This window comes from Ovis aries, chromosome 2 (assembly GCF_016772045.2).
Source record: "Ovis aries strain OAR_USU_Benz2616 breed Rambouillet chromosome 2, ARS-UI_Ramb_v3.0, whole genome shotgun sequence".
NCBI lineage: Eukaryota > Metazoa > Chordata > Mammalia > Artiodactyla > Bovidae > Ovis > Ovis aries.
The window spans coordinates 6,742,291-6,767,009 of record NC_056055.1 but is presented as its reverse complement, the minus strand read 5'-3'; the positions used below and the strand labels follow the sequence as shown (position 1 = coordinate 6,767,009).

At 46.5% G+C, this 24,719-nt stretch overlaps 1 protein-coding gene across 3 annotated transcripts in view; it reads right to left on the bottom strand.

Annotated features, from left to right (window-relative positions):
* ASTN2 (astrotactin 2) overlaps positions 1 to 24,719 on the bottom strand; it is a 1,032,871-nt gene that overhangs the window by 538,267 nt on the left and 469,885 nt on the right. For 2 of the 3 annotated variants that reach the window (XM_042242803.2, XM_060410801.1), the window contains 3 exons: positions 3,343 to 3,427; positions 2,795 to 2,869; positions 1,934 to 2,071 (listed from right to left, as the gene is read on the bottom strand). In XM_042242803.2, coding sequence (XP_042098737.1) covers positions 1,934 to 2,071; positions 2,795 to 2,869; positions 3,343 to 3,427 — 298 coding nt within the window. The remainder of the gene's footprint in view (positions 1 to 1,933; positions 2,072 to 2,794; positions 2,870 to 3,342; positions 3,428 to 24,719) is intronic. The other variant, XM_027964073.3, reaches the window with a different exon arrangement.

Here is a 24,719-nt window from a genome sequence, read left to right as displayed (position 1 = left end):
ACTGAGGGCGGAAGGAGAAGGGGACAACAGAGGATAAGATGGTTAGATGGCATCATGGACTCAATGGACATGAGTTTGAGCAAACTTGGGGAGATAGTGAAGTACAGGAAAGCCTGGCATGCCACAATCCATGGGCTCACAGAGTTAGACACGACTGAACAGCAGCAACAATTTCAGGAGGTGGGGAGATGGCAGGCTGCAGTTTGGCTTCACCATCTCCTAGTGAAGCTATCACCTATATACCTCAGACTTTTTTCTTTTTAATTTGTAAAATAAAAATAATAATAGCATTATTTGGGGGATTGATGTAAGACCATAGTGAGATAATGCTAGTAAAGTGTTTAGGAATGATCAGTGGAGATGAGTTACTGTTATTACTACATATTGTGAGATAGGCACTATTACTATCCTCATTTTGTAAAGAAATGGAAAGTTAGTAAGTTGAACTTGACCAGGGTCATATAGCTCATCCGTGGTAGAGAAGGGATTCCAAGTCAGATTTGGTCAACTCCAGAATGAGTGTGGAACCATCAGCCAGTCCGACATCTATAGCGTCAGTGAAACTACAAATTCAATGTCAACAGTACAGAACTCAGAGGAAGCCTGGTAACCTTTCAGTTGATTTGAGACAAGGTCACAAGGCCTTCAAGAAGAATCCTTCAACCAGATGCTCTTTTCTCCATTTTTGAAATATGTAATATTGAGTAACCTTAGCACTGAAGGTTTTCTGAGGGCTTACTGATGCTTTACTGAAGTTACACTGACCTCAGCTCTAACAAAAATGGAAACCATGATAATTTGCCATGGATCAATTTGTATGTACATGAAACCATCTTAGTTTTTAGTAACTATCACTTCATTTTCTTAATGTTATCCCTTTAATTTTCTATCTTTTAAAAGTTACTTCTTTGGAGAAACACCAGTAAAAAATCATATTGTGTCCATCCCTTCATGAAAGGCTGAGAAGGTGAGTCTCCCTATCAAGATGCCATAGACATCGAGAGCATCTTAACTGGAAGACAGCTGTGCAGTGGTAGAATGGCAAGCGCTGGAAGCACCGGGCCATGCCTCCACACTCCAGCTCAGGAGCCCATAAGCTGCGTACAAACCAGTTCCAAAAGCAAAATCAGAGTCCATTTTTTGCAACATTTAAATGCTAGAGTTCTTCAACTAATCAAATCAGGAGGGTGAGGGGATAAAAACCCTACACTAGAAAGCTCCAGAATAGTGCTAGATTCAGATCTAAGATCACCTGTATAATTAAATCAATAAACATATAGTAGATGTCCAGTATGGACTGGGAACTGGGAATTAAAAAGCTAAGTAAGTTATTTTCTTTGACCTTGAGGGATTCACTACATAATAGCACAGAATGATATGTAAGCAACTAATTAGAACACAGTAGAGTAAGTCTATAATGAAATTAACTACAAGGTACAAAATGTGGAAAGGAAGATGTAGTCTCCATCGTTTCTTGAGTAAAGAGCAAATTCATTTGACCTGGACATTTCAATCCTATTGATCAGCCCAAAGTCTGTTTCTAGTATCAGAGTCAAAAGAGAAAGCACTTCATCTTCCAATATTTTACCTTCATGACTTTTCCATATACTATTAAGTAATGGTCTTTTATAAGAGAAGATCATTAAAGATCCCAGAATGAGCTAAATAATGTGTTAAGCTCTTTCATGTTTTATATAAGCCCCAAAGGAAAGTAATAATGTTGAAATACAGAGGCACTGAGGCCACCATGGAGGTCAATTTCAGGAGTGTGGAGCATGGCACACGGGATATGTTTCTTATATACCAACTAGGCAGCTGCCTGCTTTAACATCATGAAGGGCACTTTTCCCCAGGAGTTCCAAGACCCTGAAAGGGAGGGCCTCCTGGGGCTCTAAGCAGCCCATGGTATGGGTGCTGGAGGCGACTTCCCTACCTGACATCTGCAGGGTCTTCTGTGACGAGCACATCGGTCTTGCAGCTGGCCAGTGGGTTGATGGACAGCTCCACGGGGGGGACCACGAAGCTTTTGCTGACTGGAAGCCAGAGTCCTTGGCCCAAGCTGAAAGTAGACCTGCAATGTAAGAGTTTCCATTGGGGGACTCCCTGGGAAGCAGAGAAAATACAGCAAAAAGGGGCCCCTCCCATTCCTTCTAGAACCTTCTCTAACTTCCACACCCAACCGAGTCGCCTACACGCTTCAAGGCTTGACGTTGGCCAACCTCGCCCAGACATGGATGGCCATTTTCTCCCTCTGTTAATCATTTAGCCCGTGCATTACTCTATATTGGTAGGCATGTTTTCCTGAGTTTAGGTCCTGATTCCTAATTAGCAGTGGGCTTTGTGAAGACAGGGACTATTTCAAGGACTTTCCCAAGCAGGCCTGATGGCGAGCAGAAGGACCTCAAGTGACTGCTGGCAGGGGCAGTCTGCACAAAGGTGAAGAGTATGGACTCTGAATCAATTCCAACCAAAATTCGATTCCCATTTCTGCCACTTAATTTGCTGTACGTCTTCATCAGTTTAAGTACTGAAGTTTTCACACAAGATTTCATGGTAGTGTCAGGAAGAGATTCTATGGCTAGAGAATATTTTTAAACCACTGGACTAGATAATCAGTAATGTCTCCTCCAGTTCAAGTATCTGAATCTATAAAGTCTAGATGTCAGACAAATGGAAATCAGATTCCCATAGCAACCTGGACCACTGCATCCCAGAAATGCACAGGTTCAATTAACTAAGGATGTATAACTATACCTCCCCATCAGACCGTTCCCCAACAGAACTGTCAGCTCACCTGAGGATCTTCTCAGGGGCTTGCTCCCCTGTCACCAGATCGTAGCCTCTCTCCAGTGTTGTGTACGGCCAGGGACTGTGGGAAAAAATTGAGAAAGGGAAAGGATAAGAGATGGTATTAGTCAGAAGCAGATGCGATTCATATGTGGACACTGGTGAAGAACTGCTACAAATTATCGAATTTTGCAGAGCTAATGATAGGATAAGTCTATTTATATTATACCAGTGTCCATTTCACAGAAGGACTCAGCATTTCAAAGTCCTCTTGGTCCCTTTTGGAGTTTATGCATAAAATATGTGATTCTTCTTCATTATTCCACTCAAGCGAGTGTTCTTTGATTACGTATGGTTTGGGAGGGTGAGCTACACTTAACATTTGTTCTCTAGAACTCTGTCATCAGTCATGTACCTTTAAAACTAAACTGGGATTCAGTGGGAAATAGGATTCACTTCCACAGGAACACAACCTCTGCAAAGGAAGTGGCGTCCGTGGAGAGCAGTGGAGGGCCCCCACTGTCCCTGCCTCGCCTGATGTTCTTGGCTACTCACCCTTCACTCTGCCCCCAGTCACTGCGCACACACAGGTGTCTGTGAGCCGGGTCAGGGGCATAGCCTTCGTGGCAGCTGCACTCTCCTGTAAGCCAAAAGAGGAAAGGGTCTTATGAAATACTGCCTGCCCCAAACAGTCTTCTCTCCTGGTGTCCTTGTTCCCTTGGAAAATAAAGTGAGCTGCCTCGTTTTAGCAAAGGCCATGGAAAGAGAATGTTCTAGCCCATCTGACACTGCGGGTAACAGAGCTCATCCATTGTTCATTCACTCACTTATTCACTCGGCAAGCCCTGGCCACCCTCCCCGCCGAGCTCTCTGCTCAGCACTGGGGACGCAGAGGTCAAAGGTGCAACCCAGGCGGTGAAGGAGCTCGTGACTAAATGAGACAGAGAGTGAGCTGGTGGCTACACACAGACATCCTGTTTTCAAATATTTAAATTATGATAAAGTACTCTTGTGCTAAAAGTGTAATCAGAAAATTGAACTCTCTCCACCTGAACGAACAATTCACGTTCATTTATAAGGCCCAAATCAAATGTCACCTCTTCCAAATATAATACCTCTGATTTCCTCTTGTGGAAAAATTGTCTCCATCTACCATCTTCAGTCTTTATTTTGTTTTGTTGGTGGTGGTCTTATTGGTTTTACTTGCCTCTTTCCCCTCCCCTCATCTTCCCTGTTGTCCGCTTCCCTTCCATCTACCGAACCATCCATCCTTCCATGCATCCATGTGTTGCCATTTTCTGCCCATGCCTTATACGAGGCTGGACACAGCCTCGCTAGCATCCGCTGCTGCCTTAAGTATAGTTTCTCATTGGCCAAGTTCATTCTGGGCGCACATGTCCTGTTTTCTGATGTATCTTCAGAGTTCATTTCTGGAAGAGTCCTGCCTTCCCACTGCTGACTCCTTAAGGTTGGGGGAAAATGTTTTGATCCAATTAGTTGTTAGATTTTCCTAAGATGTAGTTGTAGAATGTTCCCAGATGCTTTACCAAAAATAGATTCTATTAAAAAAAAGCGTGTGAAATACTGCACCATTCCTTAGAGCCAGTCAAGTATGACTGCAATTCTTTAGTCCTACAGTCATTCTGGTTGGCTTGACCCAAGTAGTTTCAAATTATGTTTCATGAAAACATCTAGCTTAATGTAGGAGATTCAGACTTTGAAACTTTTAGATTTTAATGTTCCTTAAGACATTTTATTTTGAAATCTCCTTAATAATAAAAAACAACAAAGGCTAAACACTCAGTACACGCTGGAATTGAGGACGGTGGAGAGCTCTGTCGCATTAAGTCTGGTGGCCAGATAAATGGATTTTATGCGGTCCTCATTAAAAAAAATTCTCCTATCATCTTTGTTTCATTGAATAGGACCCTGAGACTGAGAGACGAGGTGCTAACAAGCTCAGGCTTTTTACTCACTTCGAGTCTTATGAATCAGTTTTCTCAACCTTGTGCAATCAAAACAAAACATAGCAGTGAACGCGACGCCAGGGTAACACAGGTTCTAAAACTACCACCCATTAACTGCTTTAAGAAAAACGTTTGTATTCATCAAATAGCCTTATTGTTTCCCCTGATTCATCGTCAGTGTTAGGCATTTGACCTTATACAAAGTATTCTGAGTGTTCACACTTTCATTCATTTTATATATTCCAATGCTGCTTAATCTTTGTAAACTCAGCATCAGCAAGTATCTGGCAAACAGCCTGGGCTTAATAAATGTTGGTTAAACTAAAAGGGTAGTAAGATATAATGTGGAGAAAAGAATAGATCAGAGCGAATAGTCAAAATATTTAGAAGAAGATTGTTGAAAGACAAAGAGAGAAAGAGAAACAGAGAGAGGGAGAGAGAAGAGAAGAGAGAGACAGAGAGATGGATGCACCTCTCTTCTCCTCTCCTCTGGATACTTAGTAAATAAGAGGGGGCTGCTTGCAGGCAGGGAAGCTCTCGGTAATTCTCCCTTCCAATAACATCCCCAAGGGTCTTCCACTGAATGCCAGTGCTGCAAATATGTGCAACCTAATGGACTGACTGTTGCCGGGGGTTAGGAAAATGGAGGGAAAGAGCAGAGATCCTTGAGCTTTGGATCAGAATAATCAACCCGAAGGGTGGGGGGAGGAGTCACTAATGATGTGTTAAAATGCAACAGTCCCTTCATGAAATATTCACCACTTTAAGCACGTCTAATATTAAAGATTAAAAGTCCTGGGATTTGTCCTCGAGACTCCCAGGCCTGATTTATGATCTGCCACAAGCCACAGGCTTCGTGATTCGTAACAGCAGAGGTGAAGTCAGGGATGGGAATTTGGGCAGGCATGAGCCAGGAGCTGGTGGGACAGGGGGCTCTTCTCCATGGAAGGGCTGAGGTTCCTGTCTCTCCTACCAGTGACTCGGGACAGGGCACAGGTCATTTTTCCTCTCCTTCTTTCGTTTCGGGAGCACTAGTGAGAACGAGAAATCTATACAGAAAAAAAGGGTGCTGCCATATTTTTCTCTTTCTTTCATGTGTGCTTACTAGGCAAGTTTCCCCTGTCTTGGAATGGATCATTAATTACTGCCGCTCGTTATACAACAAATGTGTATTTTACAAATGAGAAGTACCCACCCTGGAGGCTGCCTGGAGAACAGGAAGTGAGGGAGGGGGAAAAGCAGGAGTGCTGGCCCGGGTTCCAATCCTCACTTTCTCTCTCCCCAGATGTATGGTCTTGGGGAAGACATCGCTTCACCATCTGGGTCTCAGCTGTCTCAGTGAGACAGCGAGAATGCCAGTTCAGCCAGTCACTCGGGGCTGCTGCAAGTAGCAACTGAAGGAGAGAAGTGTACCACCCGATGGCTCAGGCAGACAGTGAGTAGCTGCTCATAAGCTCATTTCCTCCGCCTTCCCTTCCAAGATGCCAACTGGCTTCTGATGTATGCTTGCACATTAGCTGTAGGGATACTGGATAGGTACCCTCCTCCATGCTGGGGCTTAGTTTCCTCATCTGCAAAATGGAAGCTTGGAATAGACGTTCATCAGTTCTGGGCACCAGGGAGAACCAGTCATTTACATTGCCTTTCCTAATTGCTCACCTCTAGCTTTCTGGACACTCCTTGCTTTAACCTTAACTCTGATCACTCTTAGCAGCTGGGCTGTGTGTCTCTGGCAGGATTTCCCTCAATGCCATGGCTATTGGCTTTATTGACCGCACCCCCCTCCACTTCCCATTTTGCTGGCTCAGCGAACTCTCCACTATTCACGACCAAGCAGTACCTTCTTGCAAGATGCAAGTCTCTGACAGCAGGACTTGAGGGTTAACCCCTTCCCTGGGTGAGTCCCATCCTCAATTCTGCCTTTGTATCCAGGGTGGCCAGACTGCTGAAGGTCAGCTCTCCAGGGATACATGCTGACTTGCTTTTCCTGTGCTGACTGTGAATGTCCAGGCTCCCTGACTCCTGTCTCTACAGCAGAAGCTCCTTGGAAAAAGTGATGCCTGCCATCCTGCTCACCACTGCATCCAGCACCTGCTGCCCTGCCCGGCACATAAAGAAATCCAGGTGTACACTTCACAATGGAGATCCCAGGTGGCTCAGTAGTAAAGGATCCACCTGCCAAGCAGGAGACGTGGGTTCAATCCCTGTGTAGGGAAGACCCCCTGGAGAAGGAAATGGTAACCCACTCCAGCATTCCTCCCTGGGAAACCTCATGGAAAGATGAGCCTGGTAGACTAAAGCCCATGGGGGTCACAAAGAGCAGGATGCAACTTAGCGACTAAAGGACAACACATACTTCACAGTAGTAATACCTGTGTCAAAGGGATAGGGACATTTCTTGCCTGTTTCTCCCATTAAACTAGGAGTCTCTTGATTGCAAAAATCTTTTCTTAATCATCTCCATATCCTAGTAGTTATATCATATCTGATGAAGGGCTAGAGACTCATTTGCTGAATGGATGAATGAATGACTGGATGACTTAGTGAATATATAAATATACTGCAATTATCATGAATTTGGGCTGAATTCCTTTAGAATAATGATGATTTTGCTGAAGACTGCTACTGCTGCTAAGTCGCTTCAGTCGTGTCCGACTCTGTGCGACCCCATAGACGGCAGCCCGCCAGGCTCCCCCGTCCCTGGGATTCTCCAGGCAAGAACACTGGAGTGGGTTGCCATTTCCTTCTCCAACTAGAAGAAGACTTTTTTACATCCATGACAGGTATTTGCCAAGGAAATGAAAAGGGTAAACATGAAAGTTGATGAAATGGCTACAACAGAATTTCTGTTTCACATCAGAGCAGAAGAGGCTCGTACAGCTCAGCTAGTTCAAATCTTCCCAGCTTCACCTTCCAGACGGGGAAGCTCTGGCTCAGAAGGTGAAGACATTTAGCCAAGTAAGTGGACTAGCCTCCTAACGAGTCAAGATTAGCACCCAGGACTCTTGGCTATTACTCCAGCGTTCTTTCCACTCCACTGGCGCTCTCAATATTTTCATACGTCCAGTAACATGCTCCTGATTTTTCTCCTTTGTATGCCTTTGACATTTCTGAGTTTCCTACAATGAGAATGTATTACGTTTAAAAACAGAAACTATTTTTCAAAATATAATGATTTAAAGTATCCTGACACATTAAAAACATGAATTTACAAGTGATTGATAATGCAGACCTTAATAATATCATATATGAAACAAATCACCAGTCCAGGTTCAATGCATGATACTGGATGCTTGGGGCTGGTGCACTGGGACGACCCAGAGGGATGATACGGGGAGGGAGGAGGAAGGGGGGTTCAGGATGGGGAACACGTGTACACCCGTGGCGAATTCATGTTGATGTATGGCAAAACCAATATAATAAAGTAATTAGCCTCCAATTAAATAAATTTATATTAAAAGAAATAAATGTTTAAGATACATATCATTAAAAAAAAAGTTTAATCTCTTCATTAAAGTGGCTCCTATAAGGGGATCTGACTGAGTGTGTTTTTATAGTGCTCATTAGTGTGGGTGTGTGTGTATTTTCATAGTGTTCGTTAGTGTGGGGGTGTGTCTGCATGCGCACACGTGCTCAGTAGCGTTCAACTCTTTGCAACCCCATAGACTGTGCCCATCAGGCTCTCTGTCCATAGAATTTTCCAGGTAAGAATACTGGAACAGGCTGCCATCTCTTTCTTCAGGCGATCTTTCTGACCCAGGGGTCGAGCCCGCGTCTCTGCATCTCCTGCATTGGCAGGTGGGTCCTTTTACCAGTTACTGAGCCACCTAGTAACTAGCAACTGTGTGCTAGGTACTAGGACTCTTTATTATTGGTCTGGTATTCCCATCACCTTAAGAATTTTCCACAGTTTGCCATGATCCACACAAAGGCTTTGGCATAGTCAAATAAAGCAGAAGTAGATGTTTTTCTGGAATTCTCTTGCTTTTTCTTATGATCCAGTGGATGTTGGCAATTTGATCTCTGATACTAAGGGTTAAAGAAACCACTGGGTCATTACTCATAGAAGGAAATAAAGGCCTGAGGTACATCAGACAGGTTTGTTACACTGACGCCGTGTAACGAAACCCACAGAATTTTATTGTCAGTAACTAAGCAGTCTTCTGCTCTGTTCCACCTCTGGGTGGACTGATCCAGCTGGGCCTCAGCTGCACTTGGCTCCAAGTCCAGCTGCTTCCACTCTGCTCTGTGTGACCCGCATCCTCCTTGGACCAGCCACTACTTGGAACGCGGTTTTCTCATGGCAAGAGGCAGGGACGTAAGAGAGCAAAGCCAGCCACAGCGCATTCCAAACTTCATTTCCTATCCTTTCAGACTTCATTTCATATCATATCTGGTACCAACCCACTGGCCAGAGCAACTCTTGAGCCAAGCCCGAAGACAGGGTAGGGAAGAAATCTCACTGTTCTCATATCAAGCATGCCAAGGATGTAAATGCATATTAGTACTCCAGAGAGATGAGGACCGGACAATAATCCAGTCTACCCTGGGAAATGCTCCTGCAGCACCCCCTGGTCTCCTGCACCAACGCCCTCTTCCACACTCTTTAAACTATGTCCCCTTAGAGAGAGCCTTCTCATGGCTTGGGAAGGAGTCAGAGAGATCCTAGCCGTGGCCCTTTGCTCCTCTGTTCACAAGCCTGGCCAGCTTAGTCACCCTCTCTGAGCCTCAGCTTCATGTCATTAAAGGAGTCAAATGGTATCTCCCTCCCAGTGTTGTCATAGATGTCGTAAGACGCTACAGAAAAACCCGACTGAACTTTGTGGCCAACCACATACTTGGGTAAGACTGGTACATAGTTGATGCTCAATTAACAGAAGGTCTGATGCATCCCTGAAGCTTATCGCTACTACCTAGAAATCAACCCAATAACCCTTCATCACATGGGTAATATAATTCAATGCAATCACTATATAAAGTATCTACTTTTGAACAGGGGATATTTGGAAGAGTAATTCTTAACCTTTAGTCTTCTTTGAATTTTAGAAATCATTAGGATGCCGTGGATGATTCTGGAAATCATCAGTGCAGGTAGTTTGAAGGTGCTTCCTCTTCTCTAACCTGTGTTTTCTCACTCATGAGAATCGTCAAATTAAAGGCAGCACCCCTTGCTCTTGCCCTTGTGGTTATGTTTATTGTCGTGATGTTTGTGATTAGAAACTTCACAGCAGGAGCTTTGAAGACCTGACTCCACAACCTTGGGCAAGTGACCCGTTGAGTCTGAGCTTCAGTTTCTTGATTTTACAGTGAGGCCAGAGAGCCTTCCTCCCGGTACTGGTCATGAGCGTGGTCGGCGAGATGACACGCAGTGACATCTGTCAAGCGTCTTCACCACTCCTAGCACAAAGCAGGCCCCTGGTCATGTTATGCCCAGCCCGTCTCCCCTACCACATGCCTGGCCAGGTGACACAGAGGGGTAGACGCCCCAGGTGGCCCAGTTGGAGTCAGAACAGGAAAGGGTGCCATGCACACTTGTTCTGAGGGCCCAGGGAAATGCCTTTTCAAGCTGCAGTGACAAGTAGAGTGAACGGGAAAATGAACAGTGGCCAGTGTTCCTGGGCCGTGATGATAAGTGATGACTGAATCGGAGGCAAGTGAAAATGGAATCATAAGGGGATGATAGGGTGGGAGGGAGGGAGCCAGCCAGTGGGGTGGGATTAGGAAGAAGGCTTTACACTCATCTGGCACCCTCACAGGTGGGGACCAGCTCCTCTGAGCTGTGGGGTCTGGAGAAGGTGGCCCCTCTGATTGATGCCTTCATCAGTGCCTGTGTCCTTCAGTAGAAGGGGCCATCGACAAGGGCAACGTGTTTTTCAGGGAACGTGGGGGCCAGCTTGGACAGTAATTCATCCAAGCTGCCCCAAACAGACGGATAAAGAAACTGAGGTTCCTTTGGCTTGGCAAAGGGCACACCTTGAAATTGAGACCATCGTTCATCTAGAAAGCATTTATTCTTTCCATTAAAACAAGATGCTAAATTGGCCCCTCTGGTCTAGGAAAAAAGGGGGCTTCCCTGGTGGCTCATCTGTAAAGAATCAGCCTGCAATGCAGGGGCCATTACTGATGGGCATCTGTGTGTGTGTGTGTTTTCCCTCAGCTTTTTGGCATCACAAATGAATGCTACTATTACTATCCTTGAATGTTTTATTTATGGTAATCTAAACCCATAGGATGGACTTCCCAGGTGGCACTAATGGTAAAGAACCTGCCTGCCAATGCAGGAGATGTAAGAGACATGGGTTCGATCCTCTGAGGAAGGCATGGCAACCTACTGCAGTATTCTTGCCTGGAGAATCCCCATGGAAAGAGGAGCCTTAAGAGCTACAGTCCATAGAATCGCAGAGTCAGGCATGACTGAAGCAACTTAGCACTCATGCACAGGTCCAGGGGAAAAAATTAACCAAACCAAAATATGCCACAAACTGTTGAAAGGACTTTTCAAAATGCATCACTGATCTTCCAGCAGAAAGGTGATACCAGCCTCATTACCGATTAGAAAATAAACTCAGAGCAGCGAAGCCACTTGATGAAGCTCACGCGTCTGTGTGGCAGACCCAGGAGAAAACAAGAGGATGCCAGGGTGCACACGCTAAACTATTTCACCAGTCCACTGGCTGCATGATGATAATGAAAGCACCGTCAACTTTGAAGTGGTTTAGGAGAGCCCCACACAGGAGAAACTCAGATTGCTCATAATTGGGGGGTTCTGTTTTTCCTCACCCAAGAGTTTATGGAGTGAGAATGCATGTAACATAAAATGAGAACTCTATAAATGGGGCTTAAGAGCCCTAAAGAGTAAATATTTTAAAAATCAATACCACTCGTCTATAGTCGATAATAAACCCTAAGCTGTTTGGAGATGCAGGGGAATGAACCCGGGACCTCACACAGAGCAGAAGAGGCTCAGACATTACTTTGCTGACAAAGGTCCATCTAGTCAAAGCTATGGTTTTTCCAGTAGACATGTATGAATGTGAGAGCTGGAGCATAAAGAAAGTTGAGTGCCGTGATGCTTTTGAACTGTGGTGTTGGAGAAGACTCTTGAGAGTCCCTTGGACTGCAAGGAGATCAACCCAGTCCATCCTAAAGGAAATCAGTCCTGACTATTCTTTGGAAGAACCGATGCTGAAGCTGCAACTCCAATCCTTTGGCCACCTGATATGAGAACTGACTCACTGGAAAAGATCCTGATGCTGGGAAAGATTGAAGGCAGGAGAAGAAGGGGATGACAGGGGATGAGATGGCATCACCGACTCAATGGATTTGAGTTTGAGCGAGTTCTGAGAGTTGGTGATAGACAGGGAAGCCTGGTGTGCTGCAGTCCAAGGGGTCGCAAAGAGTCAGACACCACTGAGTGACTGAACTGAACTGAATCCAAATAGCACCTGAATCCCACTAATTCTACCTCTTTTTTGTTACTTAAACCCATTCCTTCCCAGCTCTCCCTGGTGCCGGCGCTGAACATTGCCCATGTGCACCACTGATAAAGTCTTATCCCTGGAGACCTACCTTCAGAGTCTGCCCATCAACCTAAGTGGTGGCCAGTTCCCTTCTCAGAGAACACCTGCACCCACGTCTCATCTCAGAAACTCCCCAGGGGCTCCCAGGTGCTTTCACAATAGAGTTCATAAGCCCTGGCAGAATACAAAGTCCTTCATAACTGGCCTAGCCAATCTTCCCTCTTACCAAGTACTCTCCCTCCCTGCACCTTTCCTGTTCTAACTGCCCCTGGGTTTCCTGGTAAGAACAGGGCTGTGTGAGACTCATTTGCAGACCAGGACCTACTTCTTGAGGTAGGTCTGCCCTGAACATTCTTCTTGAGAAAAGCAGAGCCAGAGAAGTGAGAGAAATGTGCTCAACAGACGAGAGACCAGGGCTTGACAGGAAATTGGAAATGAAGGGAAAACCAAGTGGCAAAATAATTACCTAGTGAGGGAATGAGATCATTTGGGAAGTTCTGAATACAAGCAGTGTCATCAGGGAATACATTTTACAGTGCTGACCCCTGTGCAAACTTGGGAAAATCTCTCCACTTATCCAGACCTCAGTCTTCCCATCTGTAAAATGAGTAACTAGTACTCAGAGATCCCCAAATCGCCTTCCAAATCTTGTTCAGATTCCAGTTCTTGGTTCTGTCTCTAACGTGCTCTGGTATTATGACCCGAGGTCAGCATTTCTTGAGGGGTTGGAGCTGGAGGCAGGCTGTGTATGGGATGCTCAGGAGTTCAGAGAATAGAGGCTTGAAAGGCAGAGAAACACCACTGGAGTGAAATCACAACACATAATTCAGGCCTTTATGCAGTGAAGAGGACTTTAGAAGTTAACTCAGCCAAATGTGCTGCGTGACCTCGGGCAGGTCTCCCCCCTCCCTGTGACTCAGTTTCTCTATCTGTACAGTGAGGAGGTCGGCCTTGATGACATCCTAAGCAACCCTGGGTGGATATCTCTGAGTCCCCCCTTTTCTTTTAAGCTGCTGGAGTGAGTCATGCTGGCCTTATTCTTCCCAAAGCATTTGAGACAAACATGGATGCCTGCATCTCAGCTGCCTTGTTGCCTTTCCTAATTGTGCCTTTGAGATCAAGAAGATGAAAAACAAAAAAACGCAGAGGCCAAAAGGTGGTGGTGACACAGGCTGGTGACCAGGTCTGATGGAGATCACAGTCCTTAATCCAGGCTACACAGGGATCAACTGGCTGTTGACTCAGCTCACATGGGCAGACCCATGTGGGATGCCTGGAGCTCTGAGAGGCCACCAGCCAGGCCATGCTAGGACCCCCCTTGCAAGGTCTTAGCCATGGCGATTCCTTTCCACCAGGCTCCATCCTCTCTTCCCAGCCTCCTCCATCCTGGAGTGCCTCCCCACCCGCTGCCCCACTACACAATTATCTACAAATAAGGGTCTGGGGGAAAGCATGGAAGTAAGAGACTCCCTTAAAATTACGGTGGATGGAGGAGGGTGAAAACAATCTAAAAGCCTGGAACAGAGAGAGACACAGACATCTCCAATAACCAGAACGAATCTGGTTCTAACTAAGCAGCATGGGATTCCTAACAGGCATGCACAGAGCTAGCCCTGCTGGGCGAGGGGCTGCCATCCACCACTCCTCACCCTCCACCCCAGAGCCTGCATCATCCAAGCTCCTTGGATCAGCCTAGAATGGGTTAGAGGGGTGGGGGTGGGGGGCCAAGGGTCACAGCCCCAGGAAAGGGAAAGAGCATCAATCTGGAATCAAAGCACCTTGTGGCTGAACCTTCGGTCTCCTGCTCCCGGACTGAGTGGCCTGAATATTTCACCACACTTCTTTGTGCCTCTGTTTCTTTATCAGAAAATGGCCATCTTAAACCCAGCTTCAAAAACTGTCACAAGGGTTGGAGCTGCTGTTGCTGCTGCTGCTGCTGCTGCTAAGTCGCTTCAGTCGTGTCCGACTCTGTGCGACCCCATAGATGGCAGCCCACCAGGCTCCCCCATCCCTGGGATTCTCTAGGCAAGAACACTGGAGTGGGTTGCCATTTCCTTCTCCAATGCATGAAAGTGAAAAGTCAAAGTGAGGTTGCTCACTCGTGTCCGACTCTTCATGACCCCATGGACTGCAGGCTTCCAGGCTCCTCCGTCCATGGGATTTTCCAGGCAAGAGTGGAGTGGGGTGCCATTGCCATCTCGCAAGGGTTGGAGAGAACATATTAAAAACAAGGACCTCGAGGCTGCAGCTCTTCTCCTGGGCTTTCTGCTGGGCTACATCCTTTCTTTCCCTGCCTGCCTGGTCTTTGTCCATCTCTGGTACAGACTGCAGTTCTTCAGACTATCTTGCCTTCTCTGTACAATCCCTCTGTGCCTAGCACGGGTGGGATTCGTGCACAGAGATGAATCCATCTGAGTCTCTGCCTTCACGCAGTGACTCTTGAGCGGGGAGACTGAGAAGAAAATATATTACCGCAAGGTGTGTTTCAGACTGGAGAGGGGTGTGTGTGCAAAGAGCTACAGGACCCACAAGAAGGAGCTTCAAATTCTGCCCCTGGGCCGGAGGCTCACCAGTGAAGAGGAGGGAACCCTGAGATTCGTAACTGCCAGGTAGTGCTGGAATTTCTCTATTTAGATTCACTCATGTGACCCTCGCAACCCTATAAAGTAGGTTCTATTATCAAACCCACCTTACAGATGAGGAGACTGAGGCCCAGAGGGGCTAAGTAACTTGCTTACCTAGAGTCACAGGGCAAAGAGGATTGGAATCCAGGGGGCTGGTTCCAGAGACTGTGAGGCTGTCCCAGGCTGCACTGCCTCTCTCTAAAGGGGAAGAAGGAGCTTTCAAGAAGAGGAAGGATGGGTGTGGAGGCAGGTCAGAGGGTAAATGGGACATCACAGCCCTTGTGTCTCTCTGGACCAGCAGGAACACTGGATCAGCTGGATCAGGCAGTGAGAAATCCCATCCTAGTTACAGAGGTGCAGGGCAACAGCCCCTGGACATCTCAGTATCCTCTCTCATAAATTCCCCAAAGATAAATCCAAGCGTTATGCATGGGGAGAGGTGGTTTAAAACAGAGAAGACAAGAACTGGGCTTAGAACAGGCTTCAAACTCTGCATTCATCCCCTAATGGCTCTGTGGCTTTGTATAATTGCTGGTCTCTGGCCAAGACTTGGTCTGCTCAGTCCTATAATGACGTTAATCAGGCCTTCTCCTCACACTGACCACCACCAAGAATGCTTTTCCCGGTGTGGGCTCCAGAATCATAAGCTGCTACTGACATGACTATTATTAGGACACGGGTTGCTTTAATGTCCTCCTCTGACCATAACTCTTATCCTGGGTGCCTAGGTTGTAATTTGGGGAAAAGACAAGGTTAAAATATGTGCACGTGTGCTCAGCTGCTTCAATCGTGTCCAGCTCTTTGCGACCCTACAGACTGTAGCCAGCCAGGCTCCTCTGTGCTAGGGATTTCCCAGGCAAGAACACTGCAGTGCCTTTTTCTACTCCAAGGATCTTCCCCACCCAGGGATCGAACCCAAGTCTCTGTATCTCCTACACTGGCAGGTGGATTCTTTACCACTGAGCCACCAGGGAGGCCCATATGGATCTCATTAGGCATGCATTAATCCATTCAAGTATTCTGTGAATCAGATGCTAATATCCTGGTTTTACAGATGAGGAAATCGAAACTCTCAGAGGTTAAATGCCTGGCTTCCAGATGACACAGCGGGAACACAACAGGGTCTGGATCTGAACCCCTTTCTGTGTGACTCTGGAGTCAGTGCTCCCCAACACTATGCCAGGCAAGATGGAGAAGTTCAACATGACCCTCTATCTCACTCAAAACAACCCGCCTTGGTGGCTCTCCCTGGCCACCCACCACACTGTGCTGGAGCTTACAGATGCAGGGAGAACGCAAGGCCTGGGGGTAGTTTTGCCACGGGACCCTCAGCTCTGTTTCTCCACTGGTTAACGAGTGGCCTTGCTCAAGCCCCTGCATCTCTCTGAGCCTCATCCTGTCTCCCAGAAGATGAGGAACATATGCCCCGTCCTCTCCCATTCACAAGGATGCTGTGAGGATAAAATATAGACTCACCCCCTTCAGAACACACAGTGATTAATAATGCAGTCGTCCCCCCGCCCGCACAAAGCCTAAAACAGCAAAATGAAATATACAAAATAAATTAAGCAGAGGGTAATTACTCATTTTGCAAAAGAGTTCTTTACTCCACCAAAAAAGATGCATTGATGTTTTTCCCTGAGCATCAGCTATCTTTGTGAGTTTAAAGTCAAATTTCATTTACAGAATTAAAACAAAAAGAGTAATGAGTTTTCAGGCATAGAGGGTACAGTGGGCCGCACGCATGCATCGTGCCCTCTGCCTGCGCCATCCTCGCCAGACTGCAAGGCGGCCCAGACACTCACAAGTACCGACTCTGGCCTTCTCCCAACCAGAAACTGGGGGAAATGGAGAGAACCAGGGGAGGGCATATGACATCTATACTCTGCTGCAGAGGAGTCCCTTCCTCAAACCTAGCCTCAGCTCTAGGCGGGTGAGCAGAGTAAGCTTCCTGGGACATGGGAAGATTGTCCTCTCCGGTTCCTTCCATCTGGAATGCCGTACCATTCTATATCATGCGTACAATCAGCAGGACCCAACTCCCTTTCACTCTGCGACCCTCAGTCCTGATTAAATTCACGCGCAGGTTTTTGCACCCGCCTCTGCCTCTCCCCGTCTCTCTTCTGTTCTGTGACTCGCTCTTTCCACCCATCTCTGCCTCCGTTTCCCACCCTTAGCGCCTTTGCTGCCTCTCTCTCTCTGGTCTCTGCGTCTCTGTCCTGGCCCCTCTCTCTGTTGCATATCCATCCACTGTCTGTCTGTCTGCCTCTTTTCCTCTGTATCCCTCTGCACTGAAAAGAACTGAATTTGAGTCAGAGGCTCAAGTGAAATCCCCAGACCCACCTTCATCTCCCCTTCTTCAAAACAAGAGATAAAAAGGACGATCTGCCTGCTTTAAGGGTTAATGCGAAGATGAAGAAGACATAAGACACGGTGTGTAAAGGTGCCTGGAACAAGAAAGACGTTCATATCCTGCTTGTTCCAGAGCCCCTCCTTTTCTGCCTCTTTCCCTTGATTTCTCTCATCCTCCTGTTCCCTTCTTTCCTTTCCCATCCATCCCACTCCCTTTGCCCGCCTCCATCACCAGCACATCAGCACACAAACCTCTCCTTCCCCTCCTCACCCCCGTCCAAGGCAGCCCCCACTTTGTAGCAACAGCTTAGGTGCAAGAGAGCATCCTTCCCACTCCTAAGACACACATCCTTCTACAAAACATGTTTACGCCGCATTGACTGGTACACGAGGGAGACTCGCCATGAGCCACTAAAATGAAGCAACGTCAGCCCAAGCGCCTGCTCCACTAGGGTAAGGCTTCACTGCCGCGTCCATCTGTGGGCATCTGAGAAACTGCAGCGTCGCTTCACACTGCACGGGGTGAGGCAGCTGACCTTGCTTGACTCGAGAGGAGCAACTTGAATTCCTGGATGTCCCATTCTCATGGATAGTCTTGGTATGATCGGTAGAAAAGCTACACATTTCCCTCACTCCCTGGCAGGTACACACACACACCTCCTATTCAGAGACCTTTAACCACCTACATTGAAATAAAGGCTGCCTTCAGTCAAGAGGGAGGAGAAAGACAGTGTGGTGCAGTGGGCTGGCTCCCTATAGGTGGCACTGAATAACCAGAAAAGGCCACTGCTGCTGCTAAATGCAGTGTTTCAGATGGTTTCATGCAGACCCTTTCTACTCTATCATCACGCCTTCCATTCCATCCTGATTAAGTCTTCTGTGGCTTAAGCAGTACCAACACTGAGGGTTCTTTTTGCCCTTGATTCAATAATTCCCATTTATTGAACATGTATATTTGCCATGCAATGTAACAGGTACTTTCTACTGATTATAATTGTCACAATAATGTAGCAAAGGTGAATATCTTTTTGTCTGATGAAAAACAGCCGGAAATTGAGGCTTGGGGAAAATTAAGCAATTTGCTTAAAACTGTACCAGTTTCGCTTTAGAGGCAAAGCCAAGATTTTAACCCAGATCTGCCTGATTTCAAAGCCTTCACTCTCACAGTTTTGTTCTGACTGCCTCTCAAAACACAAAACGGAGCCCACTCGGAGGACAGCTTGATTACCGGCAAAGAGACGGTGGTGGCAGCGTCTGGCCCACCTCCCTCCCTGGAGACCAACTCAATTTTGGGGCTCAGTCGATGTTTGCAGAAGAAAGACATGAATGGAGGTTATGGGGAGCTCGCCAGGCTCCAGCTGCCCAGCACTGAAGCCTTTCTTTGCATGAGTGAATGGATCTATCACAAGCATAAAAGACAAGCCTGGAAAGCAATGCCAAGAGCAGACATGGTCTGCACACTTTGTAAAAGACTCCTGGAGGCGCTGGGTCAAATTGCAGCTGGGGGCCTGTTTCCCAAGGGCGAAATATTTTGAGGGTTTAAAATGTTCTCAAGAGGTGAGGAAGTCAGGCATCAGCAGGGTGATCGGGAGACCTCTGCTCTGCCACTAACTTGACCCGGGCAAGATGCTGACCCAAGGTCAAGGGTGATGACCCAACCTCATCAGCTATAGAAGGAGCGGATGGACTAGGTGGTTGGCACAGTTCCTCCCAGCTCTAACCCTCTTTGTTCTGGACTCCTACCCTTATCTCCCACTTGCCGAGGCAGGACAGTCTTCTTAGAAAGACTGGAGAGGCCACTGTCATGACTGAATCCTTACCCTCCCCAAGTTTAAAGGGACATCAGGTTTGTGCAAGTTCAAAGGCATCCCTTGAGGATGACATCTTAGATTCTGTGCGGTGGCTCCTTACTCAGCTGGCTCTCGTTCCAGCCCTGTGTGGCAGAGTGGCCGGGAGAGCTCTGTCCAGCCCCCTTTACTGCGATCATATTTGTTTCACTGCTTCCTTCCTCTCTCATCCTGGGGCATGGGTGTCTGTAACAGAATGAAGGTTTGCGTCATCCCAGATTCCCATGTCAAAGCCCTAATCCCCAGTGTGGTGATGCTTGGAGATGGGCCTTTACGAGACAATTAGGGTGGATGAGTTCATGAGAGCGGGGCCCCTGTGATGGGGTCAGCGGTCTCAGAAGAGGCACAGACAGATCTCACTCTCCCTCTGCGTGCACACACAGAGGCAAGGCCAGGTGCGGGCACGGTGACCAGCTGAGACATCGGTCGTCTGCAGATCCAGTTCAGGCCAGCTCAGTGTCGGGCCTCCCAGACTCTAGAACCGTGAAAAATACATTTCTGCTGTTCAAGACACCATGACGGCCCAAGAGAGCAGACTAAGGCAGAGCCACCCTCTGCTGGGTCTCTTCTTTAGAGGCAGTGTCCTGGAGCTCACGCACACCTGATGCCAAAGCCTGAAGCCAGCTCATCAGACGGAAACCCCAAGGGACAGTGGCTTCCTCTGCTCACTATCGCCAGTCCTGGGCACCATGCCTGACACATAATTGGTGCTAAATACTATGATATATATTTAATAATTATACGTAATAATGATTATATACTAAATGATACCTGTAATGAGTGAAATGCACTATCTAGATTCTGACCACTTCTTTCCATCTCCACGGCTATCACTCTGGCCCAGTTACCAGCATCTCTGACCTAGATCATCCCATCAGTCTCCCTGTTAGCTTCTCTGCCACCACTCTTATCTCTGGCCCCATATACTTTTCTCAACAGAGTGGCCAGATTAATCCTCTTAAATATGCTAGACGATGTCAGTTCTCTACTCAGAATCTTCTGTGGCTTCCCCCTTGCATTCAGGCTGAAAGGTCATCTTTTAGAAAGTTCTACAGAGGCCGTGGCCCTCTGATCCCTCTCTGTTCCTATCTCCCAGTGTGCACGGAAGCCCTGACACATTCTCCCCACCATCATCCCCAAATATGTGAGGCAAAGTCCACCCCCAGGGCCTCTGAACCGGCTGCCTTCTCCGCCTGGACTCTGTTCTCCCCAGTTACCCACAAAGCCTGCTTCTCCCTCACCTCCCTAACTGTGCCTGCCTGGAACAGGCTACTGGAATTAACACCCACCCCTCTCTTCTGCATTCACAGCCTTGCTCCCTGTTGTTGTTGATCAGTTGCTCAGTTGTGTCCAACTCTTCACGACCCCATGGACTGCAGCACGCCAGGCTTCCCAGGCCTCCCTATCTCCTGGAGCTTCCTCAAACCCATGTCCACTGAGTCGAGGATGCCATCCAACCATCTCATCCTCTGTCGTCCCCTTCTCCTCCTGCCCTCAATCTCTCCCAGCATCAGGGTCTTTTCTGATGAGTTGGCTCTTCGCATCAGGTGGCCAAAGTATTGGAGCTTCAGCTTCAGCAACAGTCCTTCCAATGAATATTCAGGACTGATTTCCTTTAGGATTGGTTGATTTGATCTTGCAGTCCAAGGGACTCTGAAGAGTCTTATCCAACACCACAGCTCAAAAGCATCATTTCTTTGGCACTCAGTCTTACTTATGGTCCAACTCTCACATCCATACATGACTACTGGAAAAACCATAGCTTTGACTAGACAGACCTTTGTTGGCAAAGTAATGTCTCTGCTTTTTAATAAGCTGTCTAGTCTTTCTTTTTCAATAATACATCAATTTTAATATAGGATGCTATTTATTTAATACTACCTATATTCTAATCATGTGTCCCCTGCCCCTACCAGAATGTGAGCTCCATGATGGCAGCAATTTTTCTCTATTCTTTTCATTCTGACACTGCCTGACATTCTGTTTAAATTAGGTGCTTGATAAATACTGGTTGAACGTTAAATGAACAAATCCAAACACCAAACCAAATTCTTTAACTCTGATGCCAAAGCATTCAATCAGTCGACTAGATCAGGAGTTGACTCTTTTTTTCTAAAGGGTCAGAAGGTAAATATGTTAGGTTTTGCAAGCCCCAGGGTCATGACTACTGAACTCTACTGCTGTAACTGTAAATAGTCATAGGCAATATGTCAACGAGTAAACATGGATGTGTTTCAATAAAACTTTATGAAAAAGAGCAGTTGGCTGGTGAGCTGCAGTTTGCTGACCCCACCACACTCGACCAACGGTCTCCCTGGTGGTTCAGACAACGAAGAATCCACCTTCAATGCAGGAGATCCAGGTTCGATCTCTAGGTCTAGAAGATCCCCTGGAGAAGTGAATGGCTACCCACGCCAGTATTCTTGCCTAGAGAGTTCCATTGACAGAGGAGCCTGGTGGGCTACAGTCCATGGGGTTGCAAAGAGTTGGACACAACTGAGCGACTAACACTTTCACACCGATAGACCAAGCTCTATCGGGCCAGGCAACGTGTCTGGTTTTGCCCACTGTTAAATCTCAGTTAATAGCACTGTCCTCAGCATAGGACTGTCGCTCCTAAATACGTTAAGTGAAATGAAATATATATGAAACATAATTTTACTCTTCACTCTCTGTCACAGCTGTCTAATTGAACTTGCCACAATAATAGAAATGTTCTTAGATGCACAGTCACTAATCACATGTGACTACTGGGGAGCTGAGACGTGGGAACTGTGGATTAATATTTTACTTTAGGCACATACGGCTATTTGCTACTATATATATTGCACAGTGTAGGTTTATCACAGTCATTCTTTAGTTTCATGTCCAACTCTGGTCTCTCCCCCTCCAAAAAGTCATCCCCGACTGCTCAGGCTCATAGTAATTGCCTTCTTAAAAAACTGTCCTCTCATACTCACTTTATTCATTTCATGTTTTGAGCATGGCTAGAATAATAGCTAACATTTGTTAAGTCTTGTGTACCAGATGCTGCGCTAAGTGCCTACCATGCTTTATCTAGTTCAGTCCACATAATCATCCTCTGAGGTTTGCTACGCTGATATTACTACCACCGTTCACCACTGAGAAAAACAGAGGTTAAGAAAGGGTCAGAAATATGTCCGAAGCTGTGCAGGTTCAAAGTGAAGGGGCTGGAATTTGAATCCCCAGTCCTACCAAACCCAGAGCTCAAGTCTGTGACCATCACATGATGCTTATTGAGAGCTGAAATGTGGGATGGTCTCAGTTTCCACGTGTATATTCCTCCAAGGGATCAGGAAGCATGAGGGATCCTGTTTCTGCACCCTCTGGAGCCAGCTGGACCTAGCACTGGCTTTCAGTGCAAATTTTCAGTACTCAGAATTTCAGAGCTGGAGATCACATACAGAAAATCTAATGTAAGCTTCTCTTTCATGAAACAGAGAAACTGAGGCCCAGAGAATAAATGGCATGAGAAAGGTCACACCTCGAGTAAAAGTAGCAGAGCCAGAAGCCCATGGGCTTTTCACATCCAGCGTTTCTTCTTTCATTCACTCATTCCATTAGTCATTATTCAACATCACTGCGCTAGACAACAGGACAAAGTAGGAAATAATACAGACACAATCCTTGACTTTTTACAGCATACAGACTCAGATAACTAGGAACTGAACACAGAACTACACAGATAAATACAGAGTAGCTATGCACTGTAGCACAGGCTAGTGGTTAAGAGGATAAACTCTGAAACCAGACTTCTGAAATCCTAGTCTAAACTCTACCATTTCCTAGACATGTGACTTCGGGAAAATCCAGTAACTTACACGTGATGTATCTTCCTTGTGTGTAAAATGGTGACAGTCACAGAGCATTGCACGAATGCTAAGACACACAACCTTCCACATTTTAATATTTCTGAAAAACAAACACTTGTATTATTAGAAACTTACGGTTATTAGTGGCAGTATTTTTCCTCAATAGCGCAGAAAATCTTGGTATGTACATCTGTCCGTGCCTTGATTTAGTTAAAATGTGATTCTATCTATCCCATAGGGTTACTGAGAGGATTAAATGAGATAACCCACATGACTTGCTTAGAAGAGCTGACATATACTTTGTGCTATTTAATGCACATTATTGTTACTATCACTGTATTTAGTATAAAGAAAAAAACAGAGTGCACAAATGGAGCCTCAAACAGGGAGGGGAAACTGAGTCTAGAACGTGAACAGAAACATCCCGAGGGAGGGACATCTTCACTGAAACGAGGACACGGAAGAGTGAAGAAAGTGAAGAATGGGGACTGTAAGGCGCCGGCTGGGTGGAGGGCAGACCGCTGCGAGCACACCTGGATGAAGTCCAGGTGTAGAAGCCGAGCGTCCTCCTCTCGCTGGTACCATCCTCGTGGAGGTAATGATCAGAGATGCATCTCAGGTTATCTTCCTCTGGACAACTTTACAGGGCTTCCCTGGTGAATCAGACAGTCAAGAATCTATGTGCAATGTGGGAGGCCCTGGGTTCAAAACCTGGAAAATCCTCTGAGGAGGGCATGGCAACCCACTCCAGTATCCTTGCCTGGAGAATCCCATGGGCAGAGGAGCCTGGCGGGCTGCAGTCCGTGGGGTCGCAGAGAGTCGGACACAGCTGAGTGACCAAGCACAGCATACATGCAGCTTTATAATATGAGGTTCTCGCAACTTCCTTCCTCCAGGTTCAGAAGTAAAGGCTCCCTTGGACTTTCAGTGCAACTGGCATGTCCCAATGAGAAAAAAGTTTTCCAAGTCTCTTTTTAGCCCTGCCTAACCTTCCTGTCCTTCCCAGTACTGGAGCAGGCAATCCTGTGGCTTGCTGTCAGGGGTTCTCTGAAATTTCATGACCTCATCTTTTGACACAGGTTGTCCTTTTCCAAGGACCTCAACCCTCTTCCACATCATAACATTTTATAATACATTTAAAGCAAATAAAGCAAGACTCCCAAAGAAAGAGTAAAAACAGTTTCCCTGAAACTCCGAAATGCTGTCCCAGTTTCACTTCTCCATTCTGTATGTGTCCCCTGTCCCCAACCCAAGCTGGTCCTTTTTTCCAAGTTAACTTATCCTGTAAATTCTTTGTCCAAAGGATTCATGCTTGCCTCTGAGAATTCTCTGCAAATACCTAGAAGAGACAGAATACCAGAATGTCTATCCCTACTTAAGACTAAGCAAACTCTCTCACATACTCTCAGCACAGGAGCTCCTCACCCAGTCTGGGTCCAAATCCCCACTGAGATACTTAGTAAATATATGGCCCTGGGAATGTCAATCAATTACTATAACACACAGCTTCTAGTATGAGAAATGGGAGCAATAACAGTGACCTAGAAGTTTAGTCATCAAGACCAAGAGAGTTACTAAATCAGTCTCAGCTTGATACCTGATAAACAGTAAGTGCATAATAAATAGTAGATGCTGTTCTTGGCCTGCCTGCCTGGGAAGTCATTTCAGTTGTGTCTGATGCTTAGTGACCCTATGGACTATAGCCTGCCAGGTTCCTCTGTCCACAAGATTCTCCAAGCAAGAATACTAGAGTGAGTAGCTATGTTCTCCTTCAGGGGATCTTCCCAAC